At 43.1% G+C, this 20,197-nt stretch overlaps 1 protein-coding gene across 1 annotated transcript in view; it reads right to left on the reverse strand.

Moving 5' to 3' along the window:
• Positions 1-18,114, reverse strand: part of Ubl3 (ubiquitin like 3) — a 48,593-nt gene extending 30,479 nt beyond the window's left edge. The window contains exons 1-2 of the mRNA XM_021163513.3: positions 17,437-18,114; positions 17,237-17,334 (exon numbers count right to left, since the gene is read on the reverse strand). Of these exons, the coding sequence (XP_021019172.1) occupies positions 17,237-17,263 (27 nt within the window). The 5' untranslated portion in view covers positions 17,264-17,334; positions 17,437-18,114. The remainder of the gene's footprint in view (positions 1-17,236; positions 17,335-17,436) is intronic.
• Between the last annotated feature and the right edge of the window lie 2,083 nt (positions 18,115-20,197).

Consider the following 20,197-nt stretch of genomic DNA (forward strand, 5'->3'; position numbering starts at 1 on the left):
CAGCAGAGCATGGTTATAGATGCTTTTTTAAAGTCACATCACCAGAAAAATCAATACTAAAATCAAGGGGTTTTGGAAGGTTTTTTTTTTGGGGGGGGGGGTTGGTTTTTGGAGACAGGGTTTTTCTGTGTAACCCTGGCTGTCCTGGAACTCAACTTTGTAGACCAGGCTGGCCTCAAACTCATAAATCTGCCTGCCTCTGCCTCCCAAATGCTGGGATTAAAGGCGTGTGTCGCCACGCCCAGCTTAGAATCAAGTTTGTTAAATGGAATAATATTTAAAAACAAATCCACATGTACTTGTATGCACGAATGTATGAATTTTTATGTGTTCAATCCCTTCTCCAATTCCAAACCAAATCAGGGTTGAGCTGGGTAAACAGCAACCAGACAAAGAAAGGTATTTTCTCTGCCTCTCAAAGAGCCACAATTCTATCTGATGCAGGGATATGACAGACCCGGCAACCAGTGAGAGTTAGATGGCATAACTACTTGTTCTACCATGAACTGGTAACAAAGTCTTCTCTAATGATTTGATCCAGCTGCCAGTCTGGCAGATCCATGTGGCTTACTGAGAAACTGTACCTTAGGTCCTCACTGCAGGTCCCTAGTACACCTTTTATTATGTGCAAATGCACTGCCCAGAAGCTGCACTACACCACCATCTAGCTCCAGCAAGAAAGGAAAATAAGAAAACTACCCCAGATCACCACTCACAAGATTTCTTATTCACGATCGAGACATCCAAATTTAAACTAAGGAGGAAAGGATACTATCACACACATCCTTTCAGTCAGGAAGAGAAAGCTGATATCTGTAAAGCCTTCAAACCACAGGAATTCAGAGACACTTCACATCAATTATTTAAGAAACAGCTAATCTCTTATAAAGCAAAGGAAAAGGAGGTTCAGGTCACTTGACCAGAGTATAAACACTGTTTGCTTCCTTCCTTTCCCTGCCAATAAAAAAGGAAGAGAGAAGCCTAATGAGTCCTCACAGAAAGCCGCAATCATTTTAAGGCCATTTCTCTGACCAAGAGCTATTTCTAAACAATGATGCACTTTTTGTAACTGTTAATTTTACCATATTTTAAAAGTGTTTATTTCGTACAACATGTATGTTACAAATGTGTTTTGTGGTCAACACTAACAGCTAGTATGTTAATAGTTTGCATATTCAGAAAGCAAGACTTACATAAAACCCAAGAACTCAAAAATTCTCCTGAAATGTTCTCCCCCTTTCCCAATGTTCACAAAACAAAAGCCATTTAAAACATTCTTGCTGGGCATTGGTGGCCCACGCCTTTAATCCCAGCACTTGGGAGGCAGAGGCAGGTGGATTTCTGAGTCCAAGGCCAGCCTGGTCTACAGAGTGAGTTCCAGGACAGCCAGGGCTACACAGAGAAACCTTGTCTCGAAAACCCAAACCAAACCAAACAAACAAACAAACAAACAAAACCCAAAACATTCTTAAGTGTTCCATTTGTAAAAGTTTTTGTTTCAAAATGATACAAGAAAGTGTAATAGTGACACTATAAGCTTTGTGTTTGAAACCTTGATAATATTAATACTGATGACTTTTAAGGCATGATTAGAGAATTATGGATGCTTTGAAAATAATTATATAACATATATAATAATAATTAAGTTATATAATCACATATTGTCATTTTTCTTTTTATGTTCATTTTTCAAAACTATTCTACCATCAAACGGCCATCATTTTTTGTAAGGAAAGAAAAGGTTAGAAAAGAACCATACTGGCAAATTAGAAACAATTCAGAGAGAATCCAAGGATATGGCCTTTAACTCAGAATTAATAATCAACCTCCTTAATGTCAAGTAATGGACAGCAAGAGCTGAGACCTGTCACAGGGGTAACTCAAGGACAATAAGCACTTTTGTGATCCCGAATCCAAAACTTTTCTATAGGAAGCTACAAGGATAAATCCCTTGAGAGCCCTTCAAAGTTTTGTCTACACTTTGGCTGAAAGGTTAACAAGGTCTCTTAACTCACAGCACTAACACAGGCTGCTTTCTTGCTTTGGGGGAAAGCTTTTCTAACAAAGTTCCCAGTGACAGCCTGGCCAAATGCTAAAGGCCCTGAGCTGAGCTTGTAGCTGCTGCATCTGTGTTAGTTAGATGAGTGCTGCCTCTGCTGCTGTCTTGCTTTCCTTCTTCCAGACAGGGTGTCACTATGTCCTGCAGCCCTCAGCCCTCCCTGCTCAGATGTCACACTGAGGTCACAGTGTACAGCACCCCAACCAGCCTCTATGTTCCTCCTACTAAATAGTGCAGTACACCTTTGTTGAGTCCTAACAGGCACTGGAAACCATACTTGGGTTTAAATCCTGGCTTCATCAGGTAGCAGCAAATTGCTTTAAAGTCCCATTTTGGCTTCCTTACCTGTAAACAGGGCAATACCTACCTCAGAGAATTACAGGAAACTTTTATGAAATTACCACGTATAAAGCTCTTAGACTAGTGCTCAGCTGATCCATCAATAAGCCCTGCTCACTGAACTGTATTTAACTGCTTAAAGTTACACAAGGCAGGAAGACTTAGGTACGAAAAGGATCTGTATTGAAACGCTATGTTTACCATTCCCTTAACCTATTAACAAGACATGTATTTGATTACACCAGCTACATCAGAGAGAATCTCTCTTACTCCATTAAACAGACCAAACTGACCATAGAGAACAATGGAACATCTAACTGTGACACAGAAAAGAAACACACACACACAGATAGCTATACTATTTCAAAATAATCACAGTTGTTGGGAGTAAATTATCAAATTGTAGCCATTCTACCATAGTTCATTGGTAAATCTAACTAATCTTTCTAGGTCAGATGGCTCACTGGCTGCTCTTGCAAAGGACCCAAGTTCAGTTCCCAGCACCCATAAAATAGCTTTCTATGGGCTATAATTTCAGTTCTAGGGGACACAATGCCCTCTTCTGGTCTCCATAGGCACCTGTACTAATCATACCTAATTAAGATACATACATATAATTAAAAATAATTACTAAAGTAAAATTGCAAAATGTTTGTAATCAATTTCACAACCATATCAGATACTGTAGAATCCCCTAAAATAAAAACTTTAAAAGCAAAAATAGCCAAGCATGGTAGCTTATTCTTGTAACTCCAGCACCTGGGGGCAAAGAGAAAAACTCAAGAGACCTAAAGAGTTTCATATCATGAATGAATGTACACTGCCTGCAAAGAGCTACACTAAACTGTATCTCCTAGACTTCAAAATCCATCACTAGTCATGTATACACACACACACACACACACACACACACACAGTTTAAATGGTAGAGAGGGAAAGCATTAACAGCATTCCAATCTAAGAAACAGAATTTCATAAACAATACTCTCTTTAAAATGTTTTGTTTTATAATCATTCTATTGTTTTTCTAATTAGTTACAAATTAGAATAAGACAGTAAGACAATTAGTTTAGAAATTTAAATGCACACAGATAAAAGGACAGACTGTTTGTAGCTAAAATTGGGGGGAAATGGTACAAGGCTTTGGGAAAGCTGGAAAAATGGCTCAAGGGTAAAGTGCTTGCCATGCAAACTTGAGTTCAGCTCCTCCACACTTGTGTAAAAGCTGTGCACAGTAGAATAAACTGTAACTCCATCACTGGGAGGAACAGATGGGTAGCTCCCTAGAGCTCACTGGCCAACCAGTGTAACCAATGGATGAGCATCAAGTTCAGTGAAAGGCCCTGTCTGATCTCAAAAGTAACATAGACAGAGACTTAGTAAGACCTCCACACCTTTGGCCTCCACATGTGCATGCTTGCACACCTGTAAACATAAACACACACCACACACACATTAAAGTCACAGAGGTCCATTCACTTCCTTGAAAAGGAATATATTACTACCCTGTGTGACAAAGTAGCCACCAGTTACATGTATCTATTTCTACTTCAGTTAAATATGGTCCTCTGACACACTAGAAGTTCTCAACAGTGACAGGTGACTAGTGGCTAGCTTACTGCACAGAGCTACAGGGCTAGTCAACATTTTTGAGTATTCTCTGTGCTAGGTACTGGTAACCAGCCAGCCTCCATCTTAAGCTAGAAAGATATCTTATAATAAAGACAAACTAGGTTCAACTGTTTATAATTAAATATGTTTCCCAAGGATTGGGCTATGTCCTACTTGTAACCTTAACTACAAATAACTCTATACTGCCTGTTCCAGGAAACAGCAACCATGTCTTTGTTTCAAAAAGTTGTAAATACCATATTCAACCCTACCTTCATTTCAAAAGGTTGGTAGGACTATCCCGACAACCTCTTACTATGACCACCTTGTTCCAACCACCTTGCAACCAAGTCTCGGTTTCAGAAGATCCTCATAACCAACTTGTAATGCTTACGTTCTGCTCCTGTAACCCCACCTATTTTGCCCTCCAAATCCTCCATTTGTAAACCCCCTATAGAAGCTTAAAAACCTCCTCTTCCTCACATCCAATGCTGACTTCTCAAACCCGCCTTAGGGGGAGGCAGTAGTTATACAGGAAAAAAAAAAAAAGCTTGCTTTTATGAGTTTGGCCATGATGAGTTGGGTCTGTGGTCTTTCTCCTCGCATCTTTGGGATTAATAGTATTGTGCAAGGCACAGGCAAGGATATAGAAAAATAAGCCGTCTCTGTCCTTAAAGAGTACACTTTGTCCAGTGAGGAAACAGAATGGTTACAATCGCAGTATTTATGCGAGCAAAAGATTCAGTGGTGCCTATTCTGAATTGTAGACCAATAAGCAACATTCCTATCCTTTATCAACCTGCAGACAACTTTGTTCATGCACCCTTGCACAGCAAGTAATGCTGTAACTGTTCCCTACACATCCCTGAACCATCAGAACCAAAGATGCCAACATCTGGACAGAATGTTAATACTGTCCCTCTGGTGCTTAATACCAAAGGGAAAAGCCATTCTGCCACAATGGTGTTTTTCTTGTCTCTCCAAAGAGACAGCTTTGAAAGACTGTCTCTGTTGGCATACTAAGTGCTGTATCAAGAGTGATGCCTGACAACACTAGACAGCACCGAGACACTAACACCGCAAAGGAGAAGAGGCATATTTTAGGCTGAAAGGGAAGACCAGACAGCAAGGAAGAAAGAGAAGTAAGACAGGAAAAGGGCAAGATTTGTGGACAAGTAGGGCAACTGTAGGATATGAGACAGGACAGTAACCCAAACTATGAAGCCCGAATGCTTCCCTGGCTGGGAGCCTGGTCCCATTAGCCAGTGAATGAAGACCTGGCCACTGTCAAGCAAAACAGCCAGATAAAGAGAGGTTTTCAAAAAAGCAAATCTGGAGAAAGGATGCAAGGCATACAGTAACAGAAGTCTCATGGAGGCTGAAGGTGGGAAGGACAATGTAAGGGAACTGATTTAAGAGACTTGCAGGAAAATAATTGGCTCCAACTATGGACAGACTCTAACCAGCACAGTGGCATCTAAAAATGTTTGCTGCCCAAATTAATGAGGAAGAAAATGAGATCACTTTAAATTAGTAGTAAACAAAGCCAGAAGCACAACTTTCCACCGGAAAAAAAAAAACCCGACTATAACACACTATGACCATCTTTGTTTCGATAATCTGACTCTTTGATGACAGAGAGAAGGCACGGGCAAGGGCATGGGAAGATGCCATCCTCTTTGGGCAATTGCTAATGACTAGGAAAGGTGCCAGCCAGTGAAAGCTTAATCCATCTTATGGCACACAAAGACAAACCCTGGGATTCGGCACTACCAAACTACCCAGGACCTAAGGAACCCAGGTAAAAGGAAACCTCAAAGTAGCAAGCCCGACACACCCACTCAACCTCTGTCCTCAAGACGTGTGCTGAATCACAGCACAGTGAGAATCAGGAAAGCCCAAAGAGGCCAAACACAAAGCTAAGAAGGGTTCTCACCTGGCCTCACTATTCTTGAAATCTAGAACTTACCCACAAAAAGCATCTTGGTAAACACATCAAACTTCAACTTAGACCTTGAGAGGGCCACACACCAGATGGGAAGCTATCAAAATACACTGAATCTGGCCACATGTTGTATCTCAATCACAGGTGAGTCCATGTGAGAATGTGCCTTTAACAGCTAAGTTCCTACTTGGAGAAACTGTCCTTCAGCTCTACAACTTTTTTCATCATAATCCAAGGAAAAACAATCAGATAATAAAAAACAAGAGAATAAAAACATCTCGTAACAATGAGCAATGCACCCAAGAAAACACACAGTGAGACACTGAACATACATGCACTTTAGGACTTCAAAGATAAAACCCAGTAACTGGATATTGGAAAGGAAAGATAAATGAATCAGAAGACAGGTTAGCAGAAAATATCCAAACTGACACAGGGATGGGAGACCAATGGGAACCATGAAATGACCCAACATCAGTATAAGGCAAATCTAAAAGGAAACAAAGACAACTGAATGCATGTAGTATATGTGTATTTATACAGGGATGCTCGTGAAGCCAGCGCTCAGCTAGCGCTCAGCTCAGAAGGGAGGATCATGAGGTTAAGACTAGCTAAAGTCACAAAGAAGACTGTCTCAAAAACAGAGTGAGAGCACACACTAGGAAAAATTTCAAGTGACAAAAGGTGGCGAGTTAAGGAAGGCATCTACAAACTACAAAATAACTACCAGTAAAGGCTCTTCACAAATCATAAAGCCTAAAAACCAAAGACAAATTATAATCCTAAAGGCAGCAAAGAGAGACAGTGGCCATAAAAAGGGCAAGAGGCACAAAGGCTGACTGTAGGTTCAGGGAAGGAGGCTGCCTGCACTGAGAACTAACTACCCTGAGAGTGCTCACGCTACAGAGCCTAAATTTAAAGAAGGAACATGCACATGTTTTCACGACACAGAGACTTCATTACACTAAAAACAGCACTGAGAGGAGTTTATTAAGTGAAAGGAAAATCACCCAGATTCAAACACTGTGGGGATATAGATCCTAGAGTGTAACTGTTAGGATAATCTAAGTACTGACTTCCTTTGTTTGTTTTTGTTTTGTTTTGTTTTGTTTTTGAGATAGGATTTCTCTGTGTAGCCCTGGCTGTCCTGGAACTTACTCTGTAGACCAGACTGGCCTCAAACTCAGAAATTCGCCTGCCTCTGCCTCCCAAGTGCTAGGATTAAAGGCACGTGGCACCAATGCCCGGCAGTACTGACTTTCTAAACAACAGCATTACTGCTATTACCACTGTTATTATTATTATCAACAACAATGATATCTTTGGTTTAAAATATACCAAAGAGCTAAAGAGGAATAGATAGGACTAAGACAGAGTAAATCCCTTCCTTTTCCTGAGAGTGAAGACAGTAACTTTACCCTAGGCCCAAGGAAAGCAGAGAGAAAGGTCATCTCGGGTACGCAGTAAAGACCAGTAGGAAGACTGATAACAAACCCACTAAGGAGTGGAGTAAATATGCTTTCTAACAGGGAGCAAGAAACAGGAAGGACTGATGGTGGGGTGGAAAAGAGACCTAGAGAAGGCATGTATCATCAGTTATCATGTTGTAAGAGCAGAGCCCACTGGATGATACTCAGACTCATTTCAGGGCCAAAGAAACATCATAGCTCCCACAGGAAGTGGAACACTCAGGAATGCATTCTCAGGCAACGACCCAGTCTCACATGTACAAGGCAGACTTCAGAGAAGGAGAGATCACACAGTCAGCACAAACTTGGAAATTGTACTTCTTTCAACTGAATGTTGGGGGGGGGGGGTGGTCAACAGCAAGCTACAGGAACAGCTCAGTGCTACCTAACATGCCTGAGTTCCAACTCCAGAATCACAAAAGCACAGCAAGTCAATACAGATAGACCAGACTGATCATGACTAGTAAGTTTGACTTGGTTGATACAGATGGTACCTCACACCCAGGTTTCAAAAACTGTACAGTAGGTAGCTCTCAACAAACAACCCATCTGTGACGTCATGGCCCCAAGACATCAGACCCCAGGTAATAGCAGCATGAAACACACTGTCAATAACAAAACACAGGTGGAAAATCCCCACTGCTTAAATGGTGTAGAACCCATTTCTAAATAACCCACAGGTCAACAGAAACAGCACAGTGGAAATCTTTTTTTTTTTTTTTTTTTTTTTTTTTTTGGTTTTTTCGAGACAGGGTTTCTCTGTGTAGCCCTGGCTGTCCTGGCACTCACTTTGTAGACCAGGCTGGCCTCGAACTCAGAAATCCGCCTGCCTCTGCCTCCCGAGTGCTGGGATTAAAGGCGTGCGCCACCACGCCCGGCCACAGTGGAAATCTTAAAGCACTGTGAATTATTTTTGAAATTTAAAAATGTTTTGAATTAAGTGATAATAAAAAGAACATAAATTAGACTTGCATGGCCTAGTTAAATTTTTATGTAAAGGGAGTTTTCCTCCACAAATGAACAAGTGTACTCAAGTGGGAGGCTGGCAGTGGACAGAAGATTTAAGAACAGCAAGTAAACCCTGTTAAAGTAGAAGGGAAGATAAAACAGAAACTCGCAGGAGATGAATCTGAAACTGGATGCCTGCAATCACCAAGATAAGGAGACACGGGTTACTAATAAGCAGGTAAGTTTTAAAAGCAGGGGCTACTAACATGACCAGCTGAAAAAATTAAAGTCGAGGTGAATTCAGGTAACCTGTCAGAACCCTGAAAAAGCAAAACCTGACATAGTAAGAGTGCAGATAATCCTGCAGGTGCGGAGGAAATGTCACCAATAATCTGAGAAAAATAAATAAATAAACAAATAAATAAAACCCAGCTGGTCCTGCGGTGCTGCTAGTGAATTCCTTGGAACATTTATGGATGAAATGAAATCAATACCCACAAATTCTTACCAAAAACTTCTGAAATGTTTTCCAGATCATTTTATGAGGTCAATGGAATCTGACACCTAGATCTGCCAAAGATTTTTACAAGAAATTAAAATTGTTAATCAGCCTTTTCCATGAACAAAATCACAAGCATCTGATGTGAGGAATAAGTTAGGATACTAAAAAATGTGGGCCTGGAGAGATGGCTCAGAGCACTTTGCTGCTCTTACAGAGACCCGGGTTCAATTCCCACCACCTACGTTACCATTCGTAACTATCAGTAAATCAGTTCCAGGTGATCCAATGTCTTGCTGTGACCTCCTCAGATATCAAGCAGGAACATGGTTGGTGCACACACACATACAGACAAAACACACATATATGAAGTAAATCTGTACATAAAGTATTATTTAAAAAAAAGAAAATGCAGTTATTTGTGGTAGCACATGCTTCTAATCCCAGCACTAAGGAGGCTGAGCCAGGGTGAGGAGATCCAGGATAGCCTGGGCTATCCAGATGCATGGGAGACCTGGACCTGATCTCAAAACAAAAGCCAAAGGGAAGGGAGAAGACAGGAGAGAGGGCGTAGTAAAATAGCCACATTCAACTGCAAAGTCAAGGGTTTTGCTTTGTTTTTTAATTATGAAATTGGTACCTTCCTGTCTATGACTTCAATAATTGACCTTTTTTTTTGGCACAACAACTACATTCCTAAGAACTTTATTTTAAGGACTACTCACAAGGCTTGTTTGAGAATAGCCACGACACTACTGTTTCCCACAGCTTTTAAATACCTGCTGTGGTCTGAGTGTATCCTGAAGAGTCAGGTGTTGAGAACTCAATCCCTAATGTGGCACTGGTGAGGTGGGGACTTAAGGAGGCTAAGGCTTAGGCCTCTCCCCACACCTCCCAGTCTCCTGTGCTCTCTAGACTTACAGCAGCAAGGAATGAAACAAAATGATGTTTGCAAATGTGCAATTAGTTAAGTAACTGACATCCACTAGAATCAGTTTAATGATTCTATTACAACGTGATTTTATCCTTGTTTGTATAGATGATGTTTATGTGACTGCATAAAAAAAATCAAGTATTTCTAAAGCAAAATTTTACTTTTCTATTAAAGAAAATTAAACATATTGCAAGAATATTTTGTCTAGACGTAGTAACGTGTTACTGAGATATAATGCTGACCTTCAACAGTTTTCTCTATTACAAAGAACATTTTCTCCTCAAAAGCTAGTCATTACAAAAAGTAGATCCAGTCATGGAATACGGCCCAGAGGAGAGAGACCACTGAAAACTGCTAGCAGGTTTGAGTCGGCTGATAGTCTACATGGTGGATAAGCAGCTTCAGCATGGGGATAGAAGCAGAAGCCTTGGCAGGAGCACTCAGCATCCACGGCAACCTAAGTGCTACATAAGTAAGTACAGGGAAGGTCTACAGTGTAACAAATGTGAACTGAAGAAGACTCAAGGAGGGGCTGGAGAGATGGCTCAGTGGTTAAGAGCACTGACTGCTCTTCCACAGGTCCTAAGTTCAAATTCCAGCAACCACATGGTGGCTCACAACCATCCGTAATGAGATCTGACACCCTCTTCTGGTGTGTCTGAAGACAACTACAGTGTACTTAGATACAATAATAAATAAATCTTGGGCCTGAGAGAGCCGGGCCGGGCAACCAGAGCGAGCAGAGGTCCTGAATTCAATTCCCAGCAACCACATGATGGTTCACAACCATCTGTACAGCTACAGTGTACTCATAAACATTAAATAAATAAATCTTTAAAAAAAAAGACGACAACTCAAGGTGCCCATATCCTTAAAGGAAGCCCCCAGCCCAGCAGTTAGTGATGCAGCAGGCTTCTCTAAAACCATGCCAACCTCAAAGTCACCAAACAGGCCACAAAGCTGCATAACATGGGTCTCATCACAACTCTGAACAATCAGCAGTGACTCAAGGAAAGATCTGGGAAAGACACTGAGGCACCAGTAGGAAAATGTGCCCAAGGACCTGCTTGGGTGGGGGAAGCACAGAATGCCCATCACAAAGCCACTGGATCCAGATTCCCTTCATGACTCTGTGCTCCAAGCTGTGAGACCTCAAGTTTCTCATTCTCTCTGAACCCAGGGTGTACAGAGCTCTAGGCAACCAAAGATAGACCAAGGCCATGAAGAAAAGACAACATTACAGGGCATTTTACTTTCTGAAGACAGACTCCTGAACAACCTGCTGAGACATCATTTGCTCTTCCTTAATGGGAATTATACTACAGAAAGCTTGATTTTTACATCCCAAGCAAACTTTAGTCAGCAACCATAAGCAGAGAAGGGCAGGCAAACATTTTGACTCCAAACCCCAGCTAGAACACCCAGGAAGCTTGGTCACTCACTACACACTGGCTTCTGTACTATGTCATTCCTCGCAGACTTGCAACATGTGTACATCCATCCGTAAGTCACACTACTCACTTCACAGAACTAAAGAAATAGAGTAAAATGCTTGAGTTACTGTATTTATGAACTATGAATCTATTTTAATCTTGCAACCACTAAAAATATTAGCATATTAATAAGAGTGTTGTTTCTGAACATGCTTTTCTAGTTCTTAAAATAAGCTTACCAGCAGGGAAGGTAAGTTTATTTTGACATTGATCTTTCGTTCATTATTATTTTATTTGTTCTGTTTTTTGAAACAAGGTCTCATAGACAGGCTAGGTTCAAACCTATGTTGATCATCTTGCCTCAGCTTCCCTCTGGCTAGCGTTATTGATGGGGTTTTAAGAGCTTTCCTAAGGCAAAATGAAAAGCCTAGCTCAAAAAGCGGCCCAGATCCAGAGTAGGATATATCTATCTATCACCTACTAGCTTACCAAGTCATGATGCTTTGCATTCCACTACCAACTAATGTTTATGTTAGAAATCAGCTATCTAATGAAACTGTGAATTTATAAAATTGTGAATTAAGTAAAATTTAACTTTTCTGAAAGTCATTTTTTTAATTTTTGCAAACTAATTCTGTCTTTTGCTTCTGATGAGTCAAATTCACTGGAATTTTTTTTTTTTTTTTTTTTTTTTTTGCAGAGAAGCCCTTTCAACAGATAGGCAATATTTAAACGTGCTCTTGGAATGGTCTTTGCACAGCACTGGATTCTTCTGAGCAGCATACTTTCTCACTTGGGATTTAAAGTCTTTGAGAATAAAGCTCTGCCCATCATCTCAATACTAAGTCAACAGCAGTTCTATTAACTGGATGGCACAACAGATCAGCCACAAAACCTCTGAGCGTTTGTGCTCAAGGTTCTGCTACCTCATCCCAGAATTCTAATGCCTTCCTCAGCAAACTCCATTCACAGATAATCTAGACAGCAGAAAGGGGGTGAAGTGGGGGAAGCAGGAAAGCTCACCCATCCTGTGGGGCCAGAAGATACACAGACACAAGCAAGTTCTAATATTTTTATTCTCAGACTCTGACTGACTTGCCTCACTTCATTTTATAAACCAGTCATCCAAAAAGGCCAGAAACTTCAGGGCCTGGCATTTACATACAGAAATGTGCAATTACAGTCTTTGCAGTAAACTCAGAATGGAGTCGAAGGCATTCAAAATGTTGGCCCTAAGCCATCAAAACTCAGCTAGACAGGCTCGTGGACCACATTATAATCACAGTACTCAGACTGAGGCTGGAGGATTACTAGTGTGAAGCTAGCCTGGGCAACATAGCCAGTACTTAAAAAGACAGAAACAAGGAAAGTTAAACTAAGCACACTACTCGCTATTTTAACAAAGCAGCAACTCAAAACCATCACACTGGGTTGTTTCAAAACACAACCTTCAAGAACTAGGAAAGAGTTCAAAATAACCCAGGGTTCCTGCCCAGGCTATAATGAAGAAAGGAACTTAAAAGTCAAAGAGTTCTCCACGTCATGAAGACTAGCAGAGTCAGCACCATTTAAGACTAATAGAAGGACATTCCAGCTTTAATATTTAACAGCACATTTTCCATACTCAAATAGTGAAAGCAGGCAGCATAAACCTCCTGCCTACTAGCATGTGTGGGACACTTTTCCTTTCCTCTAAATAACACACATAGTACCACTTCATGAGTCAAAATGTCTCTCGGCAGTTGTAAAACACCAATCTGATTTAGAAACCATGGAGGACATAGCAGATCTAGGACACTTGTCCTCACACCTCACAAGTGTAAGACCATCACCCAAGCACTGAGGAAAAGGATTCAGAGAAAGGAAAGTTGACTTGGGTCTAAAACAAACTAAAATCCATTTCGGCTCAAACTCTGGGCATCATGCACAGTCAAATAAAACCACCCAGAGACTCACTCAACAGAGAGATGGTGCTGACTGTGCTATTATCAAGTCACACAGCCACGCACGCAGGACTTCAGCTCCTGAGCTTGAAGGACTCTTCCGACTTCAACAGGGAAAAAACAGTGTGTGGGGCAGGAGGAAGAAAACGATAAAGGAATTGTAAGCAAGGAAGGAGTCCCCATTTCGTCTCAGGACACTTTCCCCATAGTGACAGTTCTGTTTTCTGGATCCTGTTCTGACATGGCTCCTCCTCACACGTCATTTTATGTTAACTTAGGAAACCGATCAAAGTTCACACTGAAAGGAAATTTATTTTAGTTATTTCCTGCCCACTAGAGGGCTCCAAAAATATTTCTTTCATGACTAGAAGAAATAAACCAAGCATTACAATTAAAGCATTCTATGAACCATATGAAATGTACTGACAAAAACCAATTGCCAGCATACTATTTGCCGAGAGACTACACACTGTTGATCAGCACCTGCTTCGTCAACCGAACAAGCGAGCATCAGCTGCTTCAGAGAAGAGCACACCTCACTGTCTCATACAGCCTCTCTGCACAGAGTCTCTAGCTTTCTGTTTCTGAGACAGGGTCTCACTGTACAGCTCTGGCTAGCCTAAAACTTACTTTGTAGACCAGGCCAGCCCTGAACTCACAAGATCCGCCGGCCTCTGCCTCCAGAGCACTGGGACTAAAGGTGTGCACCACCACCACACCCCTCACAGGTAGTTGGCAGATCCGTTTTTTTTTTTTTTTGGTGTAATGGATGCCCTAAAGCTGTAAAGTGCAATTCTAGTCCAAAGTCCTAAGTTGTTTCCCAAACGAAGAAACACTTGCATGAACACATCCCACGTGATGAGGCCATTTCCAATGCAGAGTGAGGTCATCGTCCTCAGCACCATCTTTGCCTGTCTTCCCCGCCCCCCAAGTCCTATCACCCACATATCACTACTCAGACACAAACAATGGCTATGGCCCAAGGAAGACCACAAATTGTGAACTCAGTTTTAAAAACGTAAAGGAAACTGTTTAAATATGATTATAATGAAATTCTGCACCAACATTTTCAGATTTTTTTTCCACACACAGGTTGCTACACTGAGATATTGTAAATGTATTTCCAACTCAATCCCTATTAACAAGGAAGAAAAATCAGCATCAGGAGGTTTTAAATACACTTAGGTTCCTAAACGTGTGTGTGTGTGTGTGTGTGTGTGTGTGTGTGTGTATACACTGCAGAATGGTGAAAAGAAGGCTCCTTGCAAATTATTGTATAGAAGATGCAACAAATGCATTAACCACAGATGCACTTTATCCTTCTAAATTTGGATAAAGTATTTTCTTTACAGTAAAACAAAAATCTATTTAATGTTTAAAAGTAAATTTTAGCAAATACTACTCACAAAATTAAAACTAGTGTTAAAATACTGGTCACAAAATGAGCCACAATCATAGCCATAAAAAGACTTTATCCAAATGTCAATTGAGTTATCAATTATCATTCGTCTGGAAGGAATTACCGCAAATGAAACCGGGCAGGGGTTCTAACATCAGTGCCCCACCCCACGTCCTGGGCAGGATGTTTCCAGGGCTGACAAGCACCATTAAGATGCAAAGGAGCAGAAGGTTTGTTTCTAAACAGCACAGGGGAGAGCTGTCAACACTTAAAAGGTTCACATTACAGCACCTAACTGAAAGGCGACTCTGCACTTGCAAGTTCAGGCCTGTGACAGTTCATATCCTAATCAATTTAGAGCCAGGCTGCAAGGAGATGTTACTTGGTGGAAACATCTGTGCTCCTGAAGAGATGGCTTTCAAAATCATAAAGTGGTAAATCGTGCTCCCTTCAAGTCACCAATGCAAACTCAAATTGTCAGGTTTTGGTATGAGGAGTTTAGCTATGAACAACTTCTAAGAAGGCAGTACTTAACATTTAATATATACACATGTGTGTGTGTGTGTGTGCATGTTGAGAATTCTATACTCTTATCAAACAAAGATCCTTCTGACGGAAAATTAAAATTTAAGTAAAGGAAAATGGTTGTTAAAAGGATTTTCTCAACAATCATATTGTCCAGCAAGGTGACCACGAGATAGGAAAGCCACTTAGAACTTGGAAGTCTACACAGGCTACCTCTGAGGAGCATCACAAGGCATTCTACGTTTATTACATAATATTGCTTTGCCCTTGCATATCACCTTTAATCAGGGATCTCAAAGCATCACTGAGTCATCAAGGCCTGAACACACAATCTCAGACAGACAAGTAGTGATAGTTTGTAACTGCAGCTATCAATAGAATCTTGCCCCTACTTCAGTCCCCCAATCCCAACACAGCTTCCAATCTTCAGAGATGGCACTCCCCCAAAATCACCTCAATGTGCAGCTAATGCTGTACATTCCACGTTTTCTTTATCACTGGGCCCAAATAAAGTAGTGGCCCTGCTTTAACTGCACACATCTATTTCATTACAACTTCTCTGACAGAATAGATGGCACTCAGGTGGGTGTAGCCTTCACTGTGCTGATGATATAAAATGGAGGCTTTACAAAGAGCAAATCTCTGCCGGAGGCTATGAGCCCACAGATCACTCATCAAACAGAGGAAGAAACATTTGCAGTTCTGTGTAGAGACCTCTCCAGGCAACTTCGAGAATAGTGTAAAGGGAACCTTGGCAGCCACTCAGGCAGGCAGGAGACTGTTCCCCCTGAACACATCAAGAAGGAAGAACAGCTAAAAGGACAGAGCCTGAGTTTAAAGACTCCGGAAGCAAAGGCTGCAAGCGTGGTGGCCACCCGGGAGACAGACTCAGTGGTTCCTTTGCATTTGAATAGCATAGTAAGTGGAAAAATCAAACAAACAAAATACCTTTAAACCAAGGTCAAAATACACAATTTAGGGTCATTTTTCTTTTAAAAATATGTAAAACAGGTCATCCCTCCATAGAAATATTTGACATTTTAAAAATGCAACCATTAGCAAAGTTCAATTTTGGATCTGCACTGTAATACATACACATTCAAATGTCAACTTGACATAAGTGGGCATGATTACATTAACTTCGATTCTTTCAGAAGGATTATTCATCTCCCAGTTACTTGCATTATGTCTGCCTTCAGGACTGCAAAGTGTCACTTCACGCGCCCACAAACCCACCCCTCAGCACTGTAAGGCTACACAGTAACTGTCAGTCGACACACTCACAACCCTAACATTTAGAAACCAAAGGGAAAAGCCTCAATAAACAAGAGCACTTTTTGTTTCCAGTTCTCAACGCCCAGTGATCCAGGCTCAATAAACATGCTTAACTGGCTTAAAACAAACAATAGACAAACAAAAACCTAAAATGCAAAACTGTTAATTACTTGGTACCAAGAAACCTTGGAATATCTATATTTTAAAAAGGACCCTTTACGCCATAAACCTAGAATTGAAAAAATTTAAATAGCTCCGGTTGTCATAGCTGTTCGTTCAGCTAGACGTTTCGAAGGGCTCACAGCAAGACTTTTTCCAAAGAGGTGCGCCGCTGCCCCTGAAATGTATCAAGTGTGCACCTACGTCTGAACGATCTTGTCTGTCACTGAGCCACACAGCCTCTTCCTACCCTAGGTATCCAGCTCGCTGCCCGTCCCCGGCCGTGTCCACACAGCCCTTGACGTTTTCCCCGAAGCGTTTAAATCCAAGCCTTGAGAGCCTTCTAGCAATCGGGAAGGAATTTCCTCCGCTTCCACTGCATTTCCCTGCCTCCGGCGACTTAGAAAACAACCGAACCAGTGACTCCCAGTGGTTTTTAAAAAGAAGAAGAAAAAAAAGAAAGAAAAAGAAGCAAAACCACACAAAAAACCAGTGCTTCCTAAAAGAAAAGGGGGGGGGGGGGGGCAGAAGAGCCAACTTCTCCAAAGCCAAGTAGATTGGCTTTTCCAGAAGTGCCCCCCATTTCTCACCCCCTCCGGGCCCCAGAAACCTTCGCCCCGACGCCAGCGTCGTTTTCCGATTAAATAAGATTGGAAACCACACTACAATCCGAACGTCGGAACTTATCGTTCACTTACCATATCCGCCGGGACATGACTGGACATCTTGCCTTTTGAGAGTGGGCCAGAGGTTTACGCAGAAAACAAAACAAAAAGCAAGAGCAGAAGTGCTGGAACTACGGAAAAAATCAAAAAGAACCTTCACAATTCTGATCGGTTCGTGGTGAGCTTTTTCAAAAAATGAAAAAAAAAATTAAAAAAAAAAAAGTAGAAGTTACGTGGGAGCACAAGAGCTTCTGGGGCGAGAGGCGCGAGGGGAGCCGATCTTCAGCAGCAGTAGCAGCTCCAGGACCCGCCGCGCCAGGTGGACAGAGCCGAGTGACACACGGACATGGAGCGGGGTGGGAGGGGGTTAAATGCGCCGTCCTCTTTCCCCGGCCCAGGCGGTGATTCACACGCGCTCGCGACTCAGGTCCTCATTAAAGCCCCGGCGACGAAGTGTACAGATAACTATGTGGCTACACATCGAGCGCCGAGCTGAAAGCGGCCGGGGCCGCCGAGAAGCTCAGCGCGCGCCGTGGGGCCGCACAGCCGGGCTGCGCGCAGCCGCGCTCAAGGGCATCGACCTCGCCGGCCGCCGAGCCGAGCCGAGCCGAACCGGGCCGAGCCGAACCGAGCGCAGCGCCGGGGGGGCTCAGGCCGCGGGCGCCTCAGCGCAGCCGCGCCGGTCGGGCCGCATCGCGTCTGGGCTCCGGCCGCCTCCGCCTCGCTGCCTGCCTTCCGCGGCGTCTTCCGGGGGCTCCTCCCTTAGCTTGGGAACAGCTCCCCCTCAGAGCCCTGACTCTCCGCCTCCTCCTCCACTTCTCAATCCCACACGCCCCGGCCGCCTCCTGTCATCGCCTCAGCCCAACATGGCGGCGGTGGCCGCTGCTGGTGCCCGAGAGCCGACTTGGGAATAGCGCCCCCCACCTCCCCCGCCCCCGTCTGCGCTTGTTCCGTTCGTCACAACGGAGCCCTCTCGGAGCATCATGGGAAATGTAGTTCGTACAGGTGAGGGGAAGGGGCCTCTGGGGCGTCCTTGCCCGCATCGATGCCACGCCCCCGCATAGCAACAGTTGCTAGGAAAGGATGCTCCCTTTTCTCAGTTCAGTTTAGAGGGTCTTGCCCTGGAGTCAATCCCTACCTGTGTCCAGAAATGCCATGATCACGCGGATTGTTGGAGGAAAAAAACACGGAGAAATTCCCTCGCGCACTGTGTAGACACAGTTAAAATAGGACACACCGTGGTGCAGAAGCATGTGTTTTAATCACTGCAAGTTCTCCACATCCTGCAATCTCAAACCATTTTATTGAGTGAGTTAATCTTTAGGTCTCCTCAACATGACAGTTTGAAGATCAGAAACAATCATTGATTTCCAATAAGGCCATGGAAGTTCAACAGAAACAAGACTCTTGTGAAGCAGAGGCAATGTCTGAACACACGTTTCCTGAAGTCCTAGGGCCATAAAGCTGCACTCCGCTTAATTGAAATGACCAGAAACTATATAGTGGTATCATGCTAAATCTGTAGTGGAGACTACATGTAGATTCACCCACTTCCCAGCCTAGCCCCTGTTTGACCCGGTGACGTAATTGTATTGTGAATTTAAAACAGCATAATATAATGCCAGTGCTAGAATATTTAGGTGAAAAAAATAATGTCTACCACGGATCTAGGATCAGAATATCACAGGTATTCAGTTGAGCCTTATTCATATCTCAGACCTTTCGGAAGGGCAGTCTCCACACGATACTATTCCGCCCACCTACTGTTGTGACCTCACCTATAAGGCAGCCTTGCCTACCTTCCAGGGCTAAAGTCTGGGTGCTGTGAAGGATGATCTCATGCCTGGCACATAAATCGTTTTGTAAATAACAGCACATCTTCTGACGTGAACTGTTGCTACTCGTCCTCTTTCTCTCTCGACGCACAGGTGCACCAAGGGCTCTGCGGCCACTGAGAGTTCAGATGTGAGCTATGCAGTCGCTGTCCTCAGGGAGCCCGTTGTCTAGGAGCCTGTGTCATTCCCCATAACCATCTCCCCAGTCACGTATTCCCTCATCAGACGGGAACTCACGGGACACTTCAGAGGACCTACTTGTCTCTTGAGTGGCGGCCTGGCTGAAGACATTCCATACACTCCTAGGGGCCTATATCACAGACCCAACGCCCTAAGAATCCAAACGTAGAGGAAAACAGAGGCCCAGGCTCACCCCAATGTGGCTTCCCTATTTCAGCATCTGTGGGTTCCATGGTTTTCCACAGTCGCTCTTAATGTAGTTTCTCTCCGTGTGTGTTTAATAAGCACAGGACCCTTCCCCACCATGAACCCTTCTGGAAACCCAAACAAATGAAACTCTTCAGTCCACCAACAGATTCTGAAGGAGTACCGGATTACCATTTAAAGATTTTTCCCACGTTAATTCCCCATGCCACACCTACTCTCCGCAGCCCCCTCCCCCTCCCCACCACCCACCATGGCTCTGCCATACCTAAGTGCTGTTGAAAGGCAAGAAGCAGAAGTTGGCAGAACGAAGGAAAGCTGTCCGCCAGCCCCATTGCCAGGGATGTAATGACCTCTACCTTGAGCCCAAAATCACACAGCACGTCTTCTACGGATTGCTGTCTGCCACTGCCCCTTCTGTATAAGGCCGCGCCTTTTAAAAGTAAGCTTGCCGCACCTAGTTGCATTTCTAACTATTCAAATAAGACAGTCTGAGATGTTATTATCCACAAAACTCGTTGGAACCCTCTCCTGACATAATTCAGGCATGAAGGAGCACTGCAGAACACAAACGGATTTCTCTGCCGCGCTGCCTTTACTGTGGAGCATGAAGTGAGGGGCTGCGGAGAGGAGCCTGCCGGGGGCACAGCAGGGAAGGGTGACACCATCCGTCCTCGAATCTTTTGTCAGCATCACCCGGGAGGCAGTGGATGACACAGCAGTTTTGATATGGAAAAACTAACCTCACAAGAAATCAAAGAGCTAACTCCGCCGC

Source organism: Mus caroli, unplaced genomic scaffold (genome assembly GCF_978045245.1).
Source record: "Mus caroli unplaced genomic scaffold, Mus_caroli_1 scaffold_4, whole genome shotgun sequence".
Classification (NCBI taxonomy): domain Eukaryota; kingdom Metazoa; phylum Chordata; class Mammalia; order Rodentia; family Muridae; genus Mus; species Mus caroli.